Raw genomic sequence first — 22395 nt, forward strand, 5'->3', positions numbered from 1 at the left:
AGGGTAAGCGGGGAAGAGACATTACAGGCTAGCTATCCAAAATAAAAATATCAGATATCAGACCAAATGCATTAGTTGTAAAACCTGCATAAACAAGTCACATCTCAGCGATCTGCTGTCTTATAGCAGGTGTTTATGACACTAAATGGCACACTCACACACACACACACACACACACAATTAGGATGCTGATCAGTGGAGGCTGCAGAGGGGAGGAAGGCTCATAATGGCTGCAACGGAGCAAATGGAAAGGCATTAAACACATGGAAACCATGTTTGATGTATTTGATACCATTTCAACTATTCCACTCCAGCCTTTACCACGAGGCCGCCCTCCCAAATGAAGGTGCCGCCCACCTCCTGTGATGCTGACCAACATAATAAAGTAATATATTCTGCATATTTCCAACCACTTAGGGCACAAGTGTCAAACTCATTCCACAGAGGGCAGAGTGTCTGCAGGTTTTTGCTTCACCCTTGTACTTGATTGATGAATTAAGGTCAGTAATTAGTAAGGAACTCCCCTCAACTGGTTGTCTAGGTCTTAATTGAAAGGGGGAAAAAAAAAAAAATTCAGACACTCGGCCATAGCCACGGGCAGTAGGGGTGCTGCAGCACCCCCTGAAAAAGTAGTGCACTGGGCGTTTACAAGTATTAGCGGCCTGATATAGACATCTGTAGCTCAGGGGGGAAAAAATCAGCATCTCTGCTTTGGCATAAAAGGTAGTTGTATAAAGTTGAACTGACAGCCGTTTTGCACTGTTTCGCTATGGTTTTAGTCATCAATCTTGCAAGAGTGCAATATTTTATTCATGTTGTAGAGAGAGAGTGTGTGTGTGTGTGTGTGTGTCCCAGAAAGCTATAACATTTGGCTTTCACCTGGAATTGATAATTTATGTCTGAGAAAAAAAAGAACTTTTCAACCCATATGATCTAGTACACAAGTATAATAAAACATATAGACATATGATGGTATGATTTTTATTTTTATTGTGAATGAATAAGCCTTTTCATACTTTTATGTCCATATATAATTTAGAATCTGTTTTAGGAACATCTACCCAAAATATTTCACCTTCTTTATTACTTTACCAAACATATCATGACATTAGTGATTGTCAAAATCAGTTAAATTGGTCAATGTCTCAATCAACATTTGGGCCATTTAAACAGCGTGTGTCCCTCCTATAGACAAGGGGAGAAGGGCTATGCAAAGGGCTCGTGTTTGTCGTCCTGAGCATATGCAATGTCTGCCTCCGACGTAATGACTTCTTTACTTATTTTAGGTTTAATGAAGTGTGTAGGTAGCATTCTTTATTGTAGAGCTATGAAAGTTGTGTATTTAGAACCACCTGCTCGTGCCAAATTCAGCGTTTGCTTTTCCATGTCGGTGCAGTGAAGCAGTATAAATGTTTTTCGAAGGACCGTAATGTTGCAGTGAAGTGATATAAATGGATGTAATGATGCAGCCGACCACCAGAGGGAGGCAAATACATGTTTATTCGACAGAAGATGTTGAAATGGTCATAGGAAGGTCTGGATGGCTGTATTATAAAATGGTGGGAAATCAATAAAATAAGTAATGTAGACATATACATATATTTTTAAGTAATTCTAGTGCCTAATTTCAGAGACTGTCACCTTAATAAGAGGTTTTAATAATTAAAAACAGTATCTTGTTGGACATGTAAGAGTTGTTGCTCTGTCCCTTTCTCTGCGATTTGTTATTCTAATGGAATCCAGAAAGAACAACCTTGTCCTCAAACATTTACATCAAAAGGTGCAAAGTTATGGTCAAAGACACAAAACATCCACATCAAATTAAATATTTTTCTTAATCAAATAACATGGAAAACAACCACTTTTTGTGCAGTATTAATTTACTATCCTTACAAACGACTTAATGTAAATGTACATTACTGTATTGTACATAGGCTGGTCATCTAGGTTAGTACCTGTAGACTTTCCATCATCATGAAGAAAAACAATACAGTAATTGAGACATCAAATGGTTTGTGATAATGTGATGTTGGTAAAGCTTGGTGCTTGCAATGCTAGGGTTGTGGGTTCGATTTCCATTGGGGAATTGCAAGTTCGATTCCCACGGGGACCCACCCACCCCTGCGGACCAAAAATAAAAAGTCTTACAGCTATTTACTTACTGTTCCTCTCTTTTTGTAAGTAGTTAAAAGTCCGCCAAATTTAGCTGGAATTTAGACCGAAAGGATTTGACAATGTGATTGGTTGACGGTATTACACTGGCCGACGTCTCGTTTTGCGCTGCGTAGAATATCAGATATTAACAGAAGTGTTTAATTAACATCACCAGTACCACTTCCTTATTATATATATCTAGTCAAACCTGAATGCAGAGATCTGTGTGTGTCTACATATATATATACATATATATATAGAGAGAGAGAGATGCTTATGTTTCCGCCTGGACTATGGGAGTCGTCCCAAAGGCATGAAGTTTAGGTTAAAAAAAAAACGCATTGGGTTTATTTTGGACAGATTTTTGTGAGAGTGAAACGTCTCGCTTCGCATCTTCCTTTCTGCTGCAAAAAATACAGGTTGGAATGTCTGACTGAAATACGGGACAAATTGAACTTTTTGGTGGTGTGAATTTGTTGATAAAGTGAGGGACATGATTGTTTGGTTGTAGGATGCGGGACAAAATGCGGTGCTGTACCGCACAATCCGGGACATGCGGTCACCTGTAAGGATAGGGAAGCTAATGAATGTATGTATAACTTGATCTTCATGTCAAAATATTTCAATCACAAATGTTTTTTTGTTTTTTTTACAAACTAACCCCCGCTGTTTGTCTTAAATGAGGCAAAGTGATTATATAAATCTTTGAAATTAGTTAAATCCAAACAAGCCCTTGATCTTATATCAAGAGCTAGGAACTCAAGCATCTCGCTACACCTGCAATAACATCAGCTAAATATGTGTGTGTATGTGACAAATAACATTTGATTCCTGAGTAGACCACCCTGTGTTTTTGTTTTATTCCATTTGTTTATTTTTTTTTACACGTTTTCTGTTTATTGAAATACATGTTATTTATATATGTGAATTATGCCTGTTAGATTTTTGAAAATGTCTGAATAAAAATCTGTAATAAAAAAACATCCGCCTGTTCCAGACTCGGCAGAGGCTCCTCCTTAGTGGGCTGCTCTCCTACTTCCCAGTCTAGCGGGAAATTATGGACAGGAGGATGTTTTTACCAGTCTAGCTCAGCCGTCAGTGCAGATAGAGGACAGGGGATGAGGAGAGGAAGTGAATTTAGACTGTTGCGACTACACTCTACCATTGCAAGGTTTACAGGCCTTGGCCATAATAGAAATACAGCGGATATTTACTATATAAACGGTTGTCTACAATATAAAACACATCCACCGTTTAGTAAATTGCGTTGATTTGTGTATAACGGGTTTAGCTACCAATATTTAGGCTACTCATATCTACTGAAATTGTACATGGCTAATTCTCTCATTGATTATTAAATCTGGTATTATTACCATAATCTAATGGGGAGTCGTAACTGTAAATAGTTGCACGTTAATGTGGTACCAGGGGAGACTGTAAACACCTCGCATATACACATTTGTGTCATTGAAAAGATAATGCTATAAAAGAAAACCGAGAGAACAAAAGGAACTTGTCCACATGTCCCCCAATCCGGGCCCCCGACGTAGCGCTGCCTATTATTGGCCAGCTCCCCGATTCAATCAGACCTATCGTGATGCATCGCAGTGAGAAGCTTGAATATCGGCTGCGGTGATTGGCCCATATGTTTGGCGCGCGTTGACGCCACTGTGGTTGGAGTGGGCGGCGGATGTTGAGCGATAGACGGAGAGATGTTTGAATAGTCAGTCAGGTCCTTAGGCGGAAAACATTGCAATTGAGAAAAACTGTTCAATAAAATTAGTATATTTACAATAAATCCGTTAACAGCCTCAAACAATCCGTGTTATTTCCATTGGGAAGTGCAGACCAAAGAGAAGCGCCCGGTTTTGTGTAGCGAGCCGGTGTTGTTCGTTCGCTAGTTAGAGCTGGTAGTCCACTCAGCGGATGCGCGATTTCAATTTATCACCACCACGGCTTCTCCCTCTGCTAACGAGCTAGCCAACAAAACAGTTGTAATTCCGATTAACGAAACATTTGTCGGTGTGTGTCCAGTCGATCCCGAGTCACTACATTGAATGAGGACCGACCCCTCTCTGCAGGTAGGATCCGCTGTCAAAATATACAATTGTTCTTTCCTCAGTGAAAAACAAATAATACTAATAGCAAGTCACAACGTTAGCTTCCTCTGTCTTGGTCGCTAGTTAGCTTGCTGGCCAACCAGCTAGGTAGGGAAGGATACTACTGTTCGTTGACCCCGCTCTGGACTTGCCTGATCTGGCAGTTATCAGACATAAAGCAAAACAGTTAGCCAGCCAATGTGGAAATATGATAGTTGTGCCAATTAACTCGGGTGTTTTTATCTGCTGTGGACGGGTTTTCCTTCAATGTTTCCGCATTGACTCATGCCTGGCAACGTTTTAACTTTATTGAACTTTGTAGCGGTGTCATTCAAGCCTTAACGTTACTCAGTGTCCGTCATGTCAAGGCATACATTCACAAGAATCAGAATGATCTGGTAGGATGGGTTGAAATACACTTAGCTAGCTTCATATGAATTGGCAAGTTTGCTTGATACTAGCTACGTTGAAAACCACTTAACTACAATTCTGTCAAATTTGACATGACAGCGATTGATTTGGCGATGACAGCAAAGCGGTTTGATGAACAAAATAAATCCAATGTGTGTCACTAGAGACAGTTGAGAGGGTTTTGACTAGGTGTTATACAACTATGACCGGAAGTTACTTTTTCGTAGTAGATTAGAATTTACGCAGCATGTTACTAGTAGGGGATTTAGTGGTCTTCCACTAGTGTAGTACAGCATTACCTTATACGATTGTTAATTGTACCCTCCGGTCTTCGTCTTAATATTGAGAACCTCATCGAACATCTGAACGTGTTTGTATCGAACTGTTAAACACAAAGATTCGAGTAGCCTTGTAGCCCAGCGGCTTAAAAAGTTTGACCTATAGCCTAAAGGTCGCCTGTTCGAATCCGGACCGGGTGTTGGGGGAAATTATCTGGCAACTGTTGGTCTGCTGGGTTCACTTCCTCCTCACAACAATCCCCAACCGTTGCTCTCGATCCAGGGGTGCTGCACTGCAGCTTGACCCTGTGTTCCTCTCAACTTCATGTCTGTATGAGGTGTGCTGTCTGGGTTGAGAAATGACAGCAGAATACGTTGTTTGTTCCCTGTAACTATGGCCAAAGTAAAGTTATATTGTGTAAACCTACTGAGAGTCATTCTCTGCTTAGAGAAACCCTAGACATCAGTATCCAGTGTGGTGCCTGGTGGTGTGTGATGACAGGTTTCCATGGCAGCCCGTAGAGTGTATGTGACCTCAAGGAAGGAGATCTGATTGGATTAGACCAGGCCCACCCAGGCTGGTCAGATATGACAATGTCAGGGCAGATGAACAAAAGGAGACTCTAGTTCCTCTACCCAGAGCTAGAGCCAGTATTCTTTCTAGTAGTGTGTCATCAGTATGTGGTTTTGACCAATCAGACAGCAGTCTTGAAGCAGACACATGATTTCTGCAGCTTGTGAACTTGGGCCATCTCCAACATCCATTTCTCCAGGATTTCTCTACTAAAGCAGATGTTATTATGGAGGCTGCAGTACTGTGTTTGGGACTGAGCCTGTGATGGAAGCTGACTGATTTTGTGATTTCTGTTTTACCCCAAGTAAATGGACAATAAAGCTTTTGAATGTGAATTAGAGACATGAAACAAGAAGTTAGTTTGGGGTGTTTCCCCGTCTTTGAACTGGCCTGGCGTTGTATTTCTCAGTGCATCTGTAGAACGTGTGTAGAGAGATGGGAACGGAAACTAGAATGACCGTTCTTGACTCTGGAAAGAGACTCTGCCCCTTATCAACATGTACAATGACGAGCAATGGTGTCCAAAGTTCCGTTGTGTTTTTGTAAAATGTCAAATCTCAGCCCTTAGCGCGGATGCATAGGTCTTTGCCTTTTCTCCTGTACTGTGCATGATAAAAGCCTGTGTTCCAGGTTGACCATGGTGCTGACAGGGAAGCGCTCTGTGAAGGGACCAGTGGGTTGGAGGAGGAGGGTGAAGTGTGAGTACATGAGGCTACGCTTCAGACGGGCCGACGAGGTCAAGGTACACATACGCACGCACGCACGCGCACACACACGCACACACAGAGAGAGAGAGAGAAAGGTTTCTGACAGTGCGTTTTCTCCTACCTAGAGTATGTTTAACTCTAACCGTCAGAGGATCTTGGAACGGACAGACATCCTGAATGCTGATTGGAAGTCCAGGAGGATCCAGCCCCTTCACATCATGACATCTGTTAGCTCGTTACGAGGGACCAGAGAGGTCAGCGTTCACGTCACACACGCACCCAGCCAAAGATATCCTAAATCCATGTTTTAAACATCTGTTTGTTTTTCACCATGTTTCACCTTTTACACTTCTGCACCAGTGTGACTTGTCTGAGTTCTCTAATGTGTATATTGTCTCCTACAGTGTACGGTGGACAGTGGTTTCTCTGAGTTCTCCAAACAGGTGATCCCTCTGAAGACGCTCAACGCTGTAGCCTCTGTCCCTGTCATGTACTCCTGGTCCCCGCTACAGCAGAACTTCATGGTAAACACACACACACACACACACACACACACACACACACACACACACTGCTACAGCAGAACTTCATGGTTAACACACACACACTGCTACAGCAGAACTTCATGGTTAACACACACACACTGCTACAGCAGAACTTCATGGTTAACACACACACACTGCTACAGCAGAACTTCATGGTTAACACACACACACTGCTACAGCAGAACTTCATGGTTAACACACACACACTGCTACAGCAGAACTTCATGGTTAACACACACACACTGCTACAGCAGAACTTCATGGTTAACACACACACACTGCTACAGCAGAACTTCATGGTTAACACACACACACTGCTACAGCAGAACTTCATGGGTAACACACACACACTGCTACAGCAGAACTTCATGGTTAACACACACACACTGCTACAGCAGAACTTCATGGTTAACACACACACACTGCTACAGCAGAACTTCATGGTTAACACACACACACTGCTACAGCAGAACTTCATGGTTAACACACACACACTGCTACAGCAGAACTTCATGGTTAACACACACACACTGCTACAGCAGAACTTCATGGTTAACACACACACACTGCTACAGCAGAACTTCATGGTTAACACACACACACTGCTACAGCAGAACTTCATGGTTAACACACACACACTGCTACAGCAGAACTTCATGGTTAACACACACACACTGCTACAGCAGAACTTCATGGTTAACATAAAAACACTGTGCGATACTAAGCTTGTTCTGACAGGTGTACAGGAACTGTAGTTATACAATCTGATGTAGTAGTCTAGTCCCGACTTGCTGATAGTCATTTCTTAAACTTTAATGGAGTTCTTCGGACATGCCTGGCCTACTGACTCACTACTTCTACCTACAAGGCAGGCCAGGTATCTGTCAGTAGGCCAGGTATCTGTCAGTAGGCCAGGTATCTGTCAGTAGGCCAGGTATCTGTCAGTAGGCCAGGTATCTGTCAGTAGGCCAGGTATCTGTCAGTAGGCCAGGTATCTGTCAGTAGGCCAGGTATCTGTCAGTAGGCCAGGTATCTGTCAGTAGGCCAGGTATCTGTCAGAAGAATGTCAGTGGGCCAGGTGTCAGAAGAATGTCAGTGGGCCAGGTGTCAGAAGAATGTCAGTGGGCCAGGTGTCAGAAGAATGTCAGTGGGCCAGGTGTCAGAAGAATGTCAGTGGGCCAGGTGTAAGAAGAATGTCAGTGGGCCAGGTGTCAGAAGAATGTCAGTGGGCCAGGTGTCAGAAGAATGTCAGTGGGCCAGGTGTCAGAAGAATGTCAGTGGGCCAGGTGTCAGAATGTCAGTAGGCTAGGTGTCGAGAATGTCAGTAGGCTAGGTGTCGAGAATGTCAGTGGGCTAGGTGTCGAGAATGTCAGTGGGCTAGGTGTCTGTCAGTGGGCTAGGTGTCTGTCAGTGAGCTAGGTGTCTGTCAGTGGGCTAGGTGTCTGTCAGTGGGCTAGGTGTCTGTCAGTGGGCTAGGTGTCTGTCAGTGGGCTAGGTGTCTGTCAGTGGGCTAGGTGTCTGTCAGTGGGCTAGGTGTCTGTCAGTGGGCTAGGTGTCTGTCAGTGGGCTAGGTGTCTGTCAGTGGGCTAGGTGTCTGTCAGTGGGCTAGGTGTCTGTCAGTGGGCTAGGTGTCTGTCAGTGGGCTAGGTGTCAGAATGTCAGTGGGCCAGGTGTCGAGAATGTCAGTGGGCCAGGTGTCGAGAATGTCAGTGGGCCAGGTGTCGAGAATGTCAGTGGGCCAGGTGTCGAGAATGTCAGTGGGCCAGGTGTCAGAATGTCAGTAGGCCAGGTGTCAGAATGTCAGTAGGCCAGGTGTCAGAATGTCAGTAGGCCAGGTGTCAGAATGTCAGTAGGCTAGGTGTCAGAATGTCAGTAGGCCAGGTGTCAGAATGTCAGTAGGCTAGGTGTCTGAATGTCAGTAGGCTAGGTGTCTGAATGTCAGTGGGCTAGGTGTCTGAGTCAGTGGGCTAGGTGTCGTGTCAGTGGGCTAGGTGTCTGAGTCAGTGGGCTAGGTGTCGTGTCAGTGGGCTAGGTGTCGTGTCAGTGGGCTAGGTGTCAGAATGTCAGTGGGCTAGGTGTCAGAATGTCAGTGGGCTAGGTGTCAGAATGTCAGTGGGCTAGGTGTCAGAATGTCAGTGGGCTAGGTGTCAGAATGTCAGTGGGCTAGGTGTCTGAATGTCAGTAGGCTAGGTGTCAGAATGTCAGTAGGCTAGGTGTCAGAATGTCAGTAGGCTAGGTGTCAGAATGTCAGTAGGCTAGGTGTCAGAATGTCAGTGGGCTAGGTGTCAGAATGTCAGTGGGCTAGGTGTCAGAATGTCAGTGGGCTAGGTGTCAGAATGTCAGTGGGCTAGGTGTCTGAATGTCAGTAGGCTAGGTGTCAGAATGTCAGTAGGCTAGGTGTCAGAATGTCAGTAGGCTAGGTGTCAGAATGTCAGTAGGCTAGGTGTCAGAATGTCAGTAGGCTAGGTGTCAGAATGTCAGTAGGCTAGGTGTCAGAATGTCAGTAGGCCAGGTGTCTGAAGACTGTCAGTAGGCCAGGTGTCTGAAGACTGTCAGTAGGCCAGGTGTCTGAAGAATGTCAGTATGCCAGGTTTGTGTCAGTGGGCCAGGTGTTTGTCAGTAGGCTAGGTGTCAGAAGAATGTCAGTAGGCCAGGTGTGTGTGTGTGTCAGTAGGCCAGGCGTGTGTGTGTGTCAGTAGGCCAGGCGGGGGGTGTGTGTGTGTGTGTGTCAGTAGGCCAGGCGTGTGTGTGTGTGTGTGTGTGTGTGTGTGTGTGTGTGTGTGTGTGTGTGTGTGTGTGTCAGTAGGCCAGGCGTGTGTGTGTGTGTGTGTCAGTAGACCAGGTGTGTGTGTGTCAGTAGACCAGGTGTCACCTCGCCTACTGAACAACCTAGCCTATTCACACACCTGGCCTGCCTTGTAGGTAGAAGATGAGACAGTTCTCCACAACATCCCCTACATGGGAGACGAGGTTCTGGACCAAGACGGAACCTTCATAGAGGAACTCATCAAGAACTACGACGGCAAAGTTCACGGAGACAGGGGTAAGACTGTTTTATATGATCACCTTTTGATTTGATGGCATGTTTAATCACTGGTGTGTGTGATTCCAGAGTGTGGCTTCATTAACGATGAGATCTTTGTGGAGCTGGTGGGGGCCCTGACCCAGTACAGTGACAACGAGGAGGATTTAGATTTTGATGAAGAAGAGCAGGAGTTGAAGATGGAGCTGTGTGAGGGGAAGGACCACATGGTTGAGGATTCCCACCAGGAATCCCTGATCAACACTGACAGTAAGGCAGACTGCTATTATCCAACCAAGAATATAAATTAGCCTTATCCCAAAACTATTCCCTCTCCCCTTTATCTCACCTAGTTCCCTTCCCTAGGTCCTCTCAGGTCTTGATCTCTCCTTACCCTCCTGTGTCCTGTGTGGGCTGCCGCAGTGACTGTTTTTTAAGAAGTTGTGTGTGTGTGTGTGTGTGTGTGTGAAACCCCTATGTGTTCTCTGCTTGCAGGCCAAGGCAGCAGTGACTGTTTTTTAAGAAGTTGTGTGTGTGTGTGTGTGTGTGAAACCCCTATGTGTTCTCTGCTTGCAGGCCAAGGCAGCAGTGACTGTTTTTTAAGAAGTTGTGTGTGTGTGTGTGAAACCCCTATGTGTTCTCTGCTTGCAGGCCAAGGCAGCAGTGACTGTTTTTTAAGAAGTTGTGTGTGTGTGTGTGAAACCCCTATGTGTTCTCTGCTTGCAGGCCAAGGCAGCAGTGACTGTTTTTTAAGAAGTTGTGTGTGTGTGTGTGTGTGTGAAACCCCTATGTGTTCTCTGCTTGCAGGCCAAGGCAGCAGTGACAGTTCCAAGAAGTTTCCGTCTGATAAGATCTTTGAGGCCATTTCCTCCATGTTCCCTGATAAGGGCTCCACAGAGGTACTCAAAGAGAAGTAAGTACTCCTGTGTGTGTCAGTAGTGCATATTTCTGTTTTGTCTGTACTATAATGAGGTGTGTGTTATCAGATACAAGGAGCTGACAGAGCCCCAGTTGCCGGGTGCATTGCCTCCAGAGTGTACTCCTAACATGGACGGTCCTAACGCTCGCTCCGTTCAGAGAGAACAGAGTCTACACTCCTTCCACACACTGTTCTGCCGACGCTGCTTCAAATACGACTGCTTCCTGCACCGTGAGTGTACGGACACACTCTCTCTCTCTCTCCATTTAGACTGTTCTGCACCTCTCTGACTTCACTGTGACCACTAATCTCTCTCCTCTGTCTCTCTCTTCAGCCTTCCATGCGACTCCTAACACCTATAAGCGTAAAAACATGGAGAATCTGGTGGACAGTAAACCCTGTGGTGACGAGTGCTATATGTACCTGGTGCAGGCAAGTACACACACACACACACACACACACAGAGAGAGACACCTCCAGTTCTGATTGTTGTTCTGTGGTGGTTGTCTAGGATGGTTTGGTGAGGGAGTACCCTGACGGCATGGCAACCGAGAGGTCCAAGACTCCTTCCAAACGCCCCGTGATCCGTCGCCGGGGACGACCCAGCGGCAACAGCCGGCCCAGCACACCAACAGTCTCCACGGATACCAAAGACACTGACAGCGAGCAGGAGGGGAAAGACGACGACGATGATGATAAGGACACCACTAGCAGCTCAGGTACGCACCACCACACACACACACACACACACACACCAACACACACACACTAACCATTACCTTGTGTATTCTAGAGGGTAACTCACGGTGCCAGACTCCAGTGAAGTTGAAGCTGACGTGTGATCCTCAGGTTGTTGATTGGAGCGCTGCCGAGGCTTCACTCTTTAGGGTTCTCATCGGAACCTACTATGATAACTACTGCCCTATAGCCCGACTCATAGGATCCAAGACCTGCAGACAGGTGTGTGTATCTATCACCACAGCACCTATGCTGAAAGTCATTTTCTCTGCCTTTCACATTTCTTCCATTTTTTTTCCCCCCTTTGGACTCATAACCGTCTCTCCTTCCAGTTCTCTGCTGCCAATGACTGGAACGAACTGCAAAAATCTCTGAAACTGGAAACACTTATCTCCCTCACTAGCTTTAAGCACCAGCTGTCAGAGCAGCTCACAGATCACTGCACCTGTACATAGCCCATCTATAATTTAGCCCAAACTACTACCACTTCCCCTACTGTATTTATTTATTTATTTATTTTGCTCCTTTGCACCCCATTATTTCTATTTCTACTTTGCACTTTCTTCTACTACGAATCTACCATTCCAGTGTTTTACTTGCTATATTGTATTTACTTTGCCACCATGGCCTATTTATTGCCTTTACCTCCCTTATCTCACCTCATTTGCTCACTTTGTATATAGACTTATTTTTCTACTATATTATTGACTCTAGGTTTGTTTTACTCCACGTGTAACTCTGTGTTGTTGTTTGTGTCGAACCGCTTTGCTTTATCTTGGCCAGGTCGCAGTTGTAAATGAGAACTTGTTCTCAACTTGCCTACCTGGTTAAATAAAGGTGACATAAAATAAATAACATTGTGGGCTAACTTGGCAGGTTGTATATTGTCTAGTAATGTTTGTCTCTAGGTCTACGACTTCAGAGTAAAGGAGTCTAGTATCATCGCTCGCGCTCCGGCTGAGGACGAAGACACGCCCCCTCGCAAGAAGAAGCGGAAACACCACAGGTAAGCCTCGCCCAAAATATAGACTGACTGCTTGAGGGTTCGCTAACGGGGCGACTGAGAAGGGTACAGTCCAAGGATCTGGTTGTCAACTTTCATGGAAAATACATACTAATTTACTGGTGGTGGTGTTTTCAGGTTATGGGCCACTTACTGCAGGAAGATCCAGCTGAAGAAAGGTGACGATTGTCTCCATCTCCCATACCATTAGAACCTTCAGAATACTCTGTTAGCTTGTGGCTCCACACAATCTTTCAATGTGTTGTGGTCAATGTGACGAGTTTATGACTCATTTCTTTTTTGTTGCAAGTTGCTGACCTGTGCTTGACCCCTCCCCCTATAGATGGCTCGTCCAACCACGTGTATAACTACCAGCCATGTGACCACCCCCACCAGCCCTGTGACTCCTCCTGCCCCTGCGTCACCGCTCAGAACTTCTGTGAGAAATTCTGCCAGTGCAGCTCGGAGTGTGAGGACATTTTTAAATACTTTATTAACATACAATATTACATTGCAGATGACCAGTGTCTGTGACACACTCACTCTAACCCTCTGTGTGTGTGCAGGTCAGAACCGTTTCCCAGGATGCAGGTGTAAGGCCCAGTGCAACACCAAGCAGTGTCCGTGTTACCTGGCGGTCAGGGAGTGTGACCCTGACCTCTGTCTGACCTGCGGAGCTGCTGAACACTGGGACAGCAAGAACGTTTCCTGTAAAAACTGCTCCATACAGAGGGGGGCCAAGAAGGTAAAACACACTCACAGTATGGATCGCATTGTCCAGCTGTACAGGATTTTTCCTTTGTTAATTTGGTATCTGTTGCTCACTATTTTGCCCCCACCTCTCAGCACCTACTCCTAGCGCCGTCTGATGTCGCAGGCTGGGGCATCTTCATCAAAGAGCCAGTTCAGAAGAATGAGTTCATCTCTGAGTACTGTGGGGAGGTGAGACTCAACTCTGTCTGGGTGATGGGTTTTGCCTGCTTGTGTGTGATGTACAAACCTGTGGAAAATAATTGTGTTCTGTTTGTTGATCCTGTGTGTGTGTGTGTGTTCTCTCTCCTCCTTGTAGATAATCTCCCAAGATGAGGCTGATCGCAGAGGGAAGGTCTATGACAAATACATGTGTAGCTTCCTGTTCAACCTCAACAATGGTAACACACACATACACAAAAGGATTGAAATAATGTTTTTGTGTAAGTGGGAGGGCAAGCTAACCCCCTCCCTTCCCCAGACTTTGTAGTGGATGCTACTAGGAAGGGAAACAAGATTCGTTTTGCCAACCATTCCGTCCAGCCCAACTGCTATGCAAAAGGTCAGACAGCCCTTAAAACACTTTCATTAGTTGATTTTGTGTGAATGTTTCCCCAGGGGTCAAGATGAAAGTATCGTAGAGCAGTGTTTTAAACCAGCAGATGTATATCAGCTGATCCAGCCAGTCTGGTGTCTATAACTTAATACACTGGCAGATGGGACCAACAGACGTAACTCTGATGCAGCGTTTGACTGAGAAGACCTCTGTGTTGTACTGACGGTCTCCTCTCTCTGCAGTGATGATGGTGAATGGGGACCACAGGATAGGGATCTTCGCTAAGAGAACCATCCAGACTGGAGAGGAGCTCTTCTTTGACTACAGGTCAGTATATCAGGGTTACTGACCAGCCGGTCTGCGGCCTGGCGGCCGGGTCAACGGGGTTACTGACCAGCCGGTCTGCGGCCGGGTCAACGGGGTTACTGACCAGCCGGTCTGCGGCCGGGTCAACGGGGTTACTGACCAGCCGGTCTGCGGCCGGGTCAACGGGGTTACTGACCAGCCGGTCTGCGGCCGGGTCAACGGGGTTACTGACCAGCCGGTCTGCAGCCTGGCGGCCGGGTCAACTAGGATCGTATTAATCAGCACGTGTCCATGTGAATACTCTGAGGGTGTCGATTTCCCTCCCCGTTTGGTCTCAATGACAAACTCTTCAGGTACAGGGCCTCATTCAGACCTCTTGACTTTTCCCACATTTTGTTACGTTACAGCCTTATTTTAAAATTGATTAAATGTTTTTTCCCCCTCAATCTACACACAATACTAAATAATGACAAATCAAAAACAGATATTTAGAAATGTTTGCAAATCTATCTAATTTACATATGTATTCAGACCTTTCACTCAGTACTTTATTGAAGCACAATAGGCAGCGATTGCAGCCTCGAGTTTTCTTGGGTATGATGCTACAAGCTTGGCACACCTGTATTTGGGGAGTTTCTCCCATTCTTCTCTGCAGATCCTCTCAAGCTCTGTCAGGTTGGATGGGGAGCGTCGCTGAAGAGCTATTTTCAGGTCTCTCCAGAGATGTTAGATTGGGTTCACATCCAGGCTCTGGCTGGGCCACTCAAGGACATTCAGAGACTTGTCCCGAAGCTACTCCTGCGTTGTCTTGGCTGTGTGCTTAGGGTCGTTGTCCTGTTCGAAGTTGAACCTTTGCCCCAGTCTGAGAACCTGCTCCAGAGCACTCAGGACTTCATCAAGGATCTCTCTGTAATTTGCTCCGTTCATCTTTCCCTCGATCCTGACTAGTCTCCCAGTCCCTGCCTCTGAAAAATATCCCCACAGCATGATGCTGCCACCACCATGCTTCACCGTAGAGATGGTGCCAGGTTTCCTCCAGACGCGATGCTTGACATTTAGCCAAAGTGTTCAATCTTGTTTTCATCAGACCAGATAATCTTGTTTCTCATGGGCTGAGTCTTTAAGTGCTTTTTGGCAAACTCCAAGTGAGCTGTCATGTGACTTTTGCAGAGGAGTGGCTTCCCTCTGGCCACTACCATAAATGCCTGTTTGGTGGAGTGCTGCAGAGATGGGAGAACCTTCCAGAAAGGAAACCATCTCCGCAGAGGAACTCTGTCAAAGTGACCATCGGGTTCTTGGTCACCTCCCTGACCAAGGCCCTTCTTCCCTAATTTGCTCAGTTTGGCAGGGAGGCCAGCTCTAGGAAGAGTCTTGGTAGTTCCAAACTTTTTTCATTTAAGAATGATGGAGGCCACTGTGTTTTTGGATCTTCAATGCTGCAGACATTTTTTTGGTACCCTTCCCCAGATCTGTGCCTCAACACAGTCCTGTCTCGGAGCTCTACGGACAATTCCTTCGACCCCATGGCTTGGTTTTTGCTCTGACATGCACTGTCAACTGTGGGACCTTTATATAGAAAGATGTGTTTGCCTTTCCAAATCATGTCTAATCAATTGAATTTACCACAGGTGGACTCCAATCAAGAGAAACAACAGGATGATAAATGGAAACAGGATGCACCTGAGCTCAATTTTGTGTCTCAGAGCAAAGGGTCTGAATACTTTATTTTTTTACATTTGCAGACGTTTCTAGACCTGTTTTTGTTGTGGCATATTGCTATGGCATTATGTGTGTGGATTGATGAGGGAAAAAAAGTAATTTTTAATACATTTTACAATGAGGCTGTAATGTGGAAAAAGTCAAGGGGTCTGAATACTTTCAACTCGAAACCTACAGTGCATTCGGGTCTATGGACATGACTGTAGACCTCTGTCGCAGCGACATCATGAACGTTTTGTCGTCCGACATCAAATGTGTCATCGTTATGAAGAAGGATAAACGCAAAACGACAGTCTCTGCATGACTTCAGCGGCCTGGTGTTCCAAATAGCATACTGTCTCTATTTCAGGGGTATTTATCTCTGACCCTACAAGGTCCGGAACCTGCTGGGTTTCTGTTCTACCTGATAAATAACTGCACACACCTGGTCTTCCTAGGTGGAAATCAGTCCTTTTATTAGTGGTCCAGAGTTGAGTTTGAAGGCCTTTTGAACTCCAATAATCCCATCAGTTTAAATGACCTGAATGTCAATTTAGCAAGCCAGGCAACTAAAAGCAACTTTTTAAACAATGTTTTGGTTCGTTGTTAGCGCGTTAATGACCAGAGTATAGCTGACAGGGTCTTAACTGCAGCCACTTTTTATTCATTGCGGAACATAAACCCTCAACATTATTTACAAGGTAATGGCGAGCTTACAGGAAACAGCTTACGGTTGTGAGTGACTAAAGTAAAAGCAGGTAATGCTACTGGACTATTTTAGACCTCCAGCAGTCTCTGCACAGATGGGTTTGGTCTTGTTGCTATAGCAGCCCAGTAACCACGACAATGAATGTTGTGACAGTCGCAGAGACGTTCACTTTTTTCATGCCCGTGAGACAAGGAAACTGACAGTCTTCAGACATTCCTCCGGATTATAAATTAAGATGTTTTCACCATCAACACTTGTCGCATTCTAATTGTCTACTGACATGACGTTAGAGTAACTGTAAACCAGCTTTTATACGTACACATACACTCACACTTTGTGGTTGGTTTGACATCTCTAGCTAACTGGTCATGTTTCTCTCTCAGGTACAGTCAGGCTGATGCTCTGAAGTACGTCGGCATCGAGCGGGAGTCAGAGATACCATGATCCCCTCTTCTACCTCCTCTGGATCAACACAAAGGCCTTACACACACACACACTCTCTTCAGGAACCCCAAACGACTCTTTGTCGGCATCCTGGGATGCTTCAAGAATTCTGGAAAGTCTCTTTATCTCACTTTGAATAATTTTTCTACAAACAAATCTTCCAGTTCTCTGGGATTTGTGAGCCTCTTGGTAACTGGTCACTAGAAAGTCCTTCCTGTTTACGGCTAATAAACATTCACAGGTGTTAATAAATCCACTGACTGACCGCAAGTATAAAAAGTATCACAGAGCTAAAGGGAACCAATCCAGATGAATGCACACATTATTGACTCTGAAATCACAACTGGTTGTAAATCTTTTACTGGGACCAAAACCTTTTTTTTGTTAGGGCCTGGCATTAGCCCCTCACCACCAGCTAGACTAAATGTGGATTAAAAATATTTCCGTAACTGGTGATTTCCCCACTCCCCAGCCAGTATCCAAACCTTGGTCTCAGACCCCACAGACACACACTGGAGTGCCAGAACACTGTTTTGAGACTATAGCCTGATATCGGAGGTGAAATCACATTTTATTGGTCACATACACATGGTTAGCAGATGTTAATGGTCATATACACGTGGTTAGCAGATGTAAATGGTCACATACACATGGTTAGTAGATGTTAATGCGAGTGTAGTGAAATGCTTGTGCTTCTAGTTCTGACTGCAGTAATCTCTAACAAGTAATCTAACAATTCCACAACAACTACCTTATACTCACATCTAAAGGGATGGAATAAGAATATGTACAAATAAATATTTGGATGAGAAATCAAAATACTGCATAATTTCCTAAGGACTCGAGGTGACCATCTCTGTTGGCGCCGTCTGAGCTTGGTGACAGTGAAAGGATGAGTGATGACGAGCAGAACTAGCTGTGTTTTCTTCTGTGACTACATCTGGTTTATTCCAAAATTCATCTTCTGTCTGTTTCACTTGTTTCAATGTTTTGATGATGACCACCTGAGGGATGCTTTAATGGGGTCTGTGTTCTAGGTGATGATGACCTGAGGGATGCTTTGATGGGGTCTCTGTTCTAGGTGATGATGACCTGAGGGATGCTTTGATGGGGTCTCTGTTCTAGATGGTGATGACCTGAGGGATGCTTTGATGGGGTCTCTGTTCTAGGTGATGACCACCTGATGGATGCTTTGATGGGGTCTGTGTTCTAGGTGATGACCACCTGAGGGATGCTTTAATGGGGTTTATGTTCTAGGTGATGATGACCTGAGGGATGCTTTGATGGGGTCTCTGTTCTAGGTGATGACCTGAGGGATGCTTTGATGGGGTCTCTGTTCTAGATGGTGATGACCTGAGGGATGCTTTGATGGAGTCTCTGTTCTAGATGGTGACCTGAGGGATGCTTTGGGGTCTCTGTTCTAGGTGATGACCTGAGGGATGCTTTGATGGGGTCTCTGTTCTAGATGGTGACCTGAGGGATGCTTTGATGGGGTCTCTGTTCTAGGTGATGACCTGAGGGATGCTTTGATGGGGTCTCTGTCCTAGATGGTGACCTGAGGGATGCTTTGGGGTCTCTGTTCTAGGTGATGACCTGAGGGATGCTTTGATGGGGTCTCTGTTCTAGATGGTGACCTGAGGGATGCTTTGATGGGGTCTCTGTTCTAGGTGATGACCTGAGGGATGCTTTGATGGGGTCTCTGTTCTAGGTGATGACCTGAGGGATGCTTTGATGGGGTCTCTGTTCTAGATGGTGACCTGAGGGATGCTTTGGGGTCTCTGTTCTAGGTGATGACCTGAGGGATGCTTTGGGGTCTCTGTTCTAGGTGATGACCTGAGGGATGCTTTGATGGGGTCTCTGTTCTAGGTGATGATGACCTGAGGGATGCTTTGGGGTCTCTGTTCTAGGTGATGACCTGAGGGATGCTTTGGGGTCTCTGTTCTAGGTGATGACCTGAGGGATGCTTTGATGGGGTCTCTGTTCTAGGTGATGATGACCTGAGGGATGCTTTGGGGTCTCTGTTCTAGGTGATGACCTGAGGGATGCTTTGATGGGGTCTCTGTTCTAGGTGATGACCTGAGGGATGCTTTGGGGTCTCTGTTCTAGGTGATACTACTGCTAGGACAATGTCATGTTTTGTCACGTATTGAGGTTTTGTAAACGCCCCCAGGTATCTGCTGTGTCTTGAATCTTGTTGGAACACTGAATAGTCACTTGATTAGAGCTGGTTATTGATGATGTATCCTCAATCTGATGCATGATGACGGTTCCATGTTTGTAGTCTGGGGAAGACCTGCCTGCTACTGTAATCTAGTGACGCCTGGTGCTAGTGAATACTGCAGATTTGACGCCAGCCTTGAATCATGTTTAGTGAGACGGACTTCTCCTGTTTTTACAACTAACTTATTGTGTCAACTTGACCGGCAGCTGGGATGGCTCTGTAAAGGCCTACGAACAGATATCGATGACTGACGGTTGTGTTTAGTGGATGGGTGAAGTCAGGAGACTGTTTTAAGTAGTTTATGTTGCTCATGTTAGGACAGGGCTGGGGAACTCTGGGAGATTCATTGATCCAATGATGCACAAATTGCTCAGACTGTAACCTGGTCTAAATCAGTTTGACTGGAAAACCAGCAGACACAGCAGCTCCCAAAGATTAGTGTCAGAGACGGAAGAGGAAGAGAGACGTCCCACTCCCTCGTTGTTTCTGGTTCATATACAGTCAATGAACTAAGTAGACCAGACCCAGTCGCTATCCCTTTGGTGTCTATGGGGGAGACACCCCTTAAATAGACTGCAACTGTGACCTTTTTTTTCAATGGTAAACAGCCTGAGTAAGACATTTATCCACCATCTTGGCTAGTATCCTACCGATCTGTTAGATGTATACTCCCTGAAGTATACATGGCTGGCGTCCAGTGGGATTCAATATTCTAGAATATTCAGATAGAAATACAGGCCTACTATTTAAAGAGCCATGCTTCTCTGTCATATAGAATAGTGAAACTACTCTACACAAGACATTTCTAATGTTCCCTCCTGAACGTAGCCCTGGTTTCCTCCAGTTGTCTCCGGGACCACTCTTCTGACTACCAAGATGCTGATTTTTATTGTTTACAGGGAGTATTGTTCAAAGTTATGCTTAATAAAATAAGAGCAAATAAAAGGTGTCAATTGTTCTTTGAGCCGCTAATGTCTTGTTCTCACAGGCTGCGTTTTATACAGGCAGCCCAATTCAGATTTATTGGTCTTTTGACCAATCAGATCTGATTTGTTCAAAAGACCAAATAGTGAATAAAAAAAAAGGCAGCCCAATTCTGATCATGTAAACGCAGCAAACTATGCAGCAGTGGCATCAGTTCAGTTGGTCCGTCTCAGACTACAGGGGCTTCTCCGTTCCTCTCCTCCCAGTGTCTCTCCATGTTGCCAGACAGCTGGGCATTATCACTTTTAAATGGATTACAACATATTCAAATAATGATTGACATTTTTATTCATGCTGTTTTGATGAATTTGTTCATACTATTTCATCCTTCCACAAGATATAGTCCCGACACAAATCTAGGGTTGCTACCCAAGCTGGCTGGTCGTTCGTTCTATTGGTCGTTCGTTCTATGACCCAGTCATTCAGTCATTTTGTTCTGTATCTATGGACGTGTTTGTTCTAAGTGTTCCATTGCCATACTGGCTGGCAACGTTCTTCTCCCTTGCTTGCTAGCTAGCCAACTACGTCTAACTTCAGTCATGTTAAACGTCAAAAATAATATATACGACTGGGTCGCTTCCGTAGATACAGAACAAAAAGACTAATGGACTGGTGTCGCGTCTCTGGCAACCGAACCAATAGAACGAACAATCAGCCGGCTTGAGTAGCAACCCTAGATTTGTGTTGGGACTATATCTTGTGGAAGGATGAAATATTATGAATAAATTAATCAAAATGTTTTAAATTAAAATATGTCAATCATTCGAATATGTTTTTTACCCATTGTATAAAAATAATAATACTCAACAAGCCGGTGTTTGGTGGATATATTGGCACGGTTTGCCAGCCATGGACTTCCTCTCGGGCCTAACAACACCCGTGACAATATGTCCTCCAAACACCAGTTTATCCGACATGATCACTTAAGTGTGTTACCTTGACGACAGGGACTCTGGGTTTGAAGTGAGAGGTTGAGGACTTCAGCCAGTAGCTGCTGGTGTTTCAGAACCTTCCTCATCTTTTGCTAAATCGAATCCCCGAGAATCTGTCGTTCTGCCCCTGAACAAGGCAGTTGGCCTACTGTGGAACAGTGGGTTGTCATTGTAAATAAGAATTTGTTCTTAACTGGCTTGCCAAGTTAAATAAAAAAAAAAAAAAAATGTACAGATACATTCAGTACACAAAGAAATGTGATTTTTTTCAGTATGCAACACATCTTTATGGGGAGTTTGTGGTCCTCCTTGATGTTCTTGTGTGGTCTCCTGCTCCTGTTCAGTTTTCATAGGAACGTTAATGTTCACACGCAGCTTCTTACTGGAGATAAGAACAACACATAGGATTACATCTTACATCCATGCTTTGACAGACAGCGAGAGAAAGATAGATGGAGGGAGGGAGAGAGAGAGGAGATAAAGAGAGAGAGAGCAGTTGACAGGCACACAGAGAGAAAGATAAATGGAGGGAGAAAGAAAGAAATATGGAGGGAGAGGAGATAAAGGTAGACAGTGGAGGACTTCTTGTATCCCAGGAAGACTGATCAGGGTTTCTGGTTTGAACTCCAGTAGTAGGAGTGCTGTTTGCCATTAAAGTCCAGAGCCTTCTAGTTGGTCATCATAATACAACACAGACGAAAGGATCCTTTGTTGAATTTGGATTTTAACGAGATCTGCAAAACCTAAACTAGAATGTCCTATAATTAAACAGGAAAACTATTCAACCTCAGGGACTGTTCAGTCAGTACTATACAACTATCATATCAGGGGTGATTTAATAAACTATAATACTTGTCATATATTTACACCACAGAATTATCTGTAGATCTCAGTTTATTATAATACTTTTTACCCCAATTGGTAGTTACAGTCTTGTCCTACCGCTGCAACTCCTGTATGGATTCGGGAGAGGCGAAAGTCGAGAGCCATGCGTCCCCCAAAACTCGACCCTGCCAAGCCGCACTGTTTCTTGACACACTGCTCGCTTAACACGGAAGCCAGACGCACCAACGTGTTGGAGGAAACACCGTACAGCTGGCGACCAGTGTCAGCGTGCATGTGCCTGTCCTGCCACAAGGAGTCGCTAGAGCGCGATGGGTCGAGGACATCCCGTAACCCGGACGACGTTGGGCCAATTGTGCGCCGCCTCATGGGTCTCCCGGGCCCAGCCGGCTGCGACACATCTTGGGATCAAACCCGGGTCTGTAGTGACAATCCTCTAGTGCTGCGATGCAGTGCCATAGACCGCTGCACCACTAGGGAGAACTAACAGTTTTGATCTGTG

The 22395-nt window shown here is 45.2% G+C and overlaps 1 protein-coding gene across 7 annotated transcripts; it reads left to right on the forward strand.

The window, feature by feature from the left end:
- The first annotated feature begins 3833 nt into the window (after positions 1-3833).
- LOC106590561 (histone-lysine N-methyltransferase EZH2) lies at positions 3834-20079 on the forward strand. 7 transcript variants are annotated; one of them, XR_014383096.1, is made up of 21 exons: positions 3834-4235; positions 6147-6258; positions 6349-6477; positions 6628-6747; positions 9691-9811; positions 9881-10060; positions 10598-10703; positions 10777-10946; positions 11044-11141; positions 11221-11428; positions 11503-11669; positions 12356-12453; positions 12589-12629; positions 12794-12919; positions 13017-13195; positions 13297-13392; positions 13520-13601; positions 13682-13762; positions 13999-14083; positions 16853-18899; positions 18941-20079. XR_014383096.1 is itself a non-coding variant. In XM_014181671.3 (20 exons), exons 2-20 carry the CDS (start codon positions 6154-6156, stop codon positions 16911-16913), a joined length of 2253 nt encoding a protein of 750 aa, XP_014037146.3. In that variant the 5' UTR covers positions 3834-4235; positions 6147-6153; the 3' UTR covers positions 16914-20079. The 7 variants fall into 7 exon arrangements, 4 of the variants coding, with proteins under 4 accessions (XP_014037146.3, XP_014037147.3, XP_014037148.3 ...); XR_014383094.1 differs by having other exon boundaries at positions 16853-18665; positions 18739-20079; XR_014383095.1 differs by having other exon boundaries at positions 16853-18302; positions 18338-20079.
- Positions 20080-22395: the final 2316 nt, after the last annotated feature.

Source organism: Salmo salar, chromosome 29, assembly GCF_965601325.2.
Source record: "Salmo salar chromosome 29, fSalSal1, whole genome shotgun sequence".
Lineage (NCBI taxonomy): Eukaryota > Metazoa > Chordata > Actinopteri > Salmoniformes > Salmonidae > Salmo > Salmo salar.

Bases quoted from the DNA above. Each gene is read 5' to 3' on its own strand.
- LOC106590561 (XM_014181671.3), top strand. From the start codon at position 6,154: ATGGTGCTGACAGGGAAGCGCTCTGTGAAGGGACCAGTGGGTTGGAGG. The intron at 13,196-13,296 runs GTAAAACACACT...CCCACCTCTCAG, and splicing joins TACAGAGGGGGGCCAAGAAG to CACCTACTCCTAGCGCCGTC. The intron at 13,393-13,519 runs GTGAGACTCAAC...TCCTCCTTGTAG, and splicing joins TCTCTGAGTACTGTGGGGAG to ATAATCTCCCAAGATGAGGC.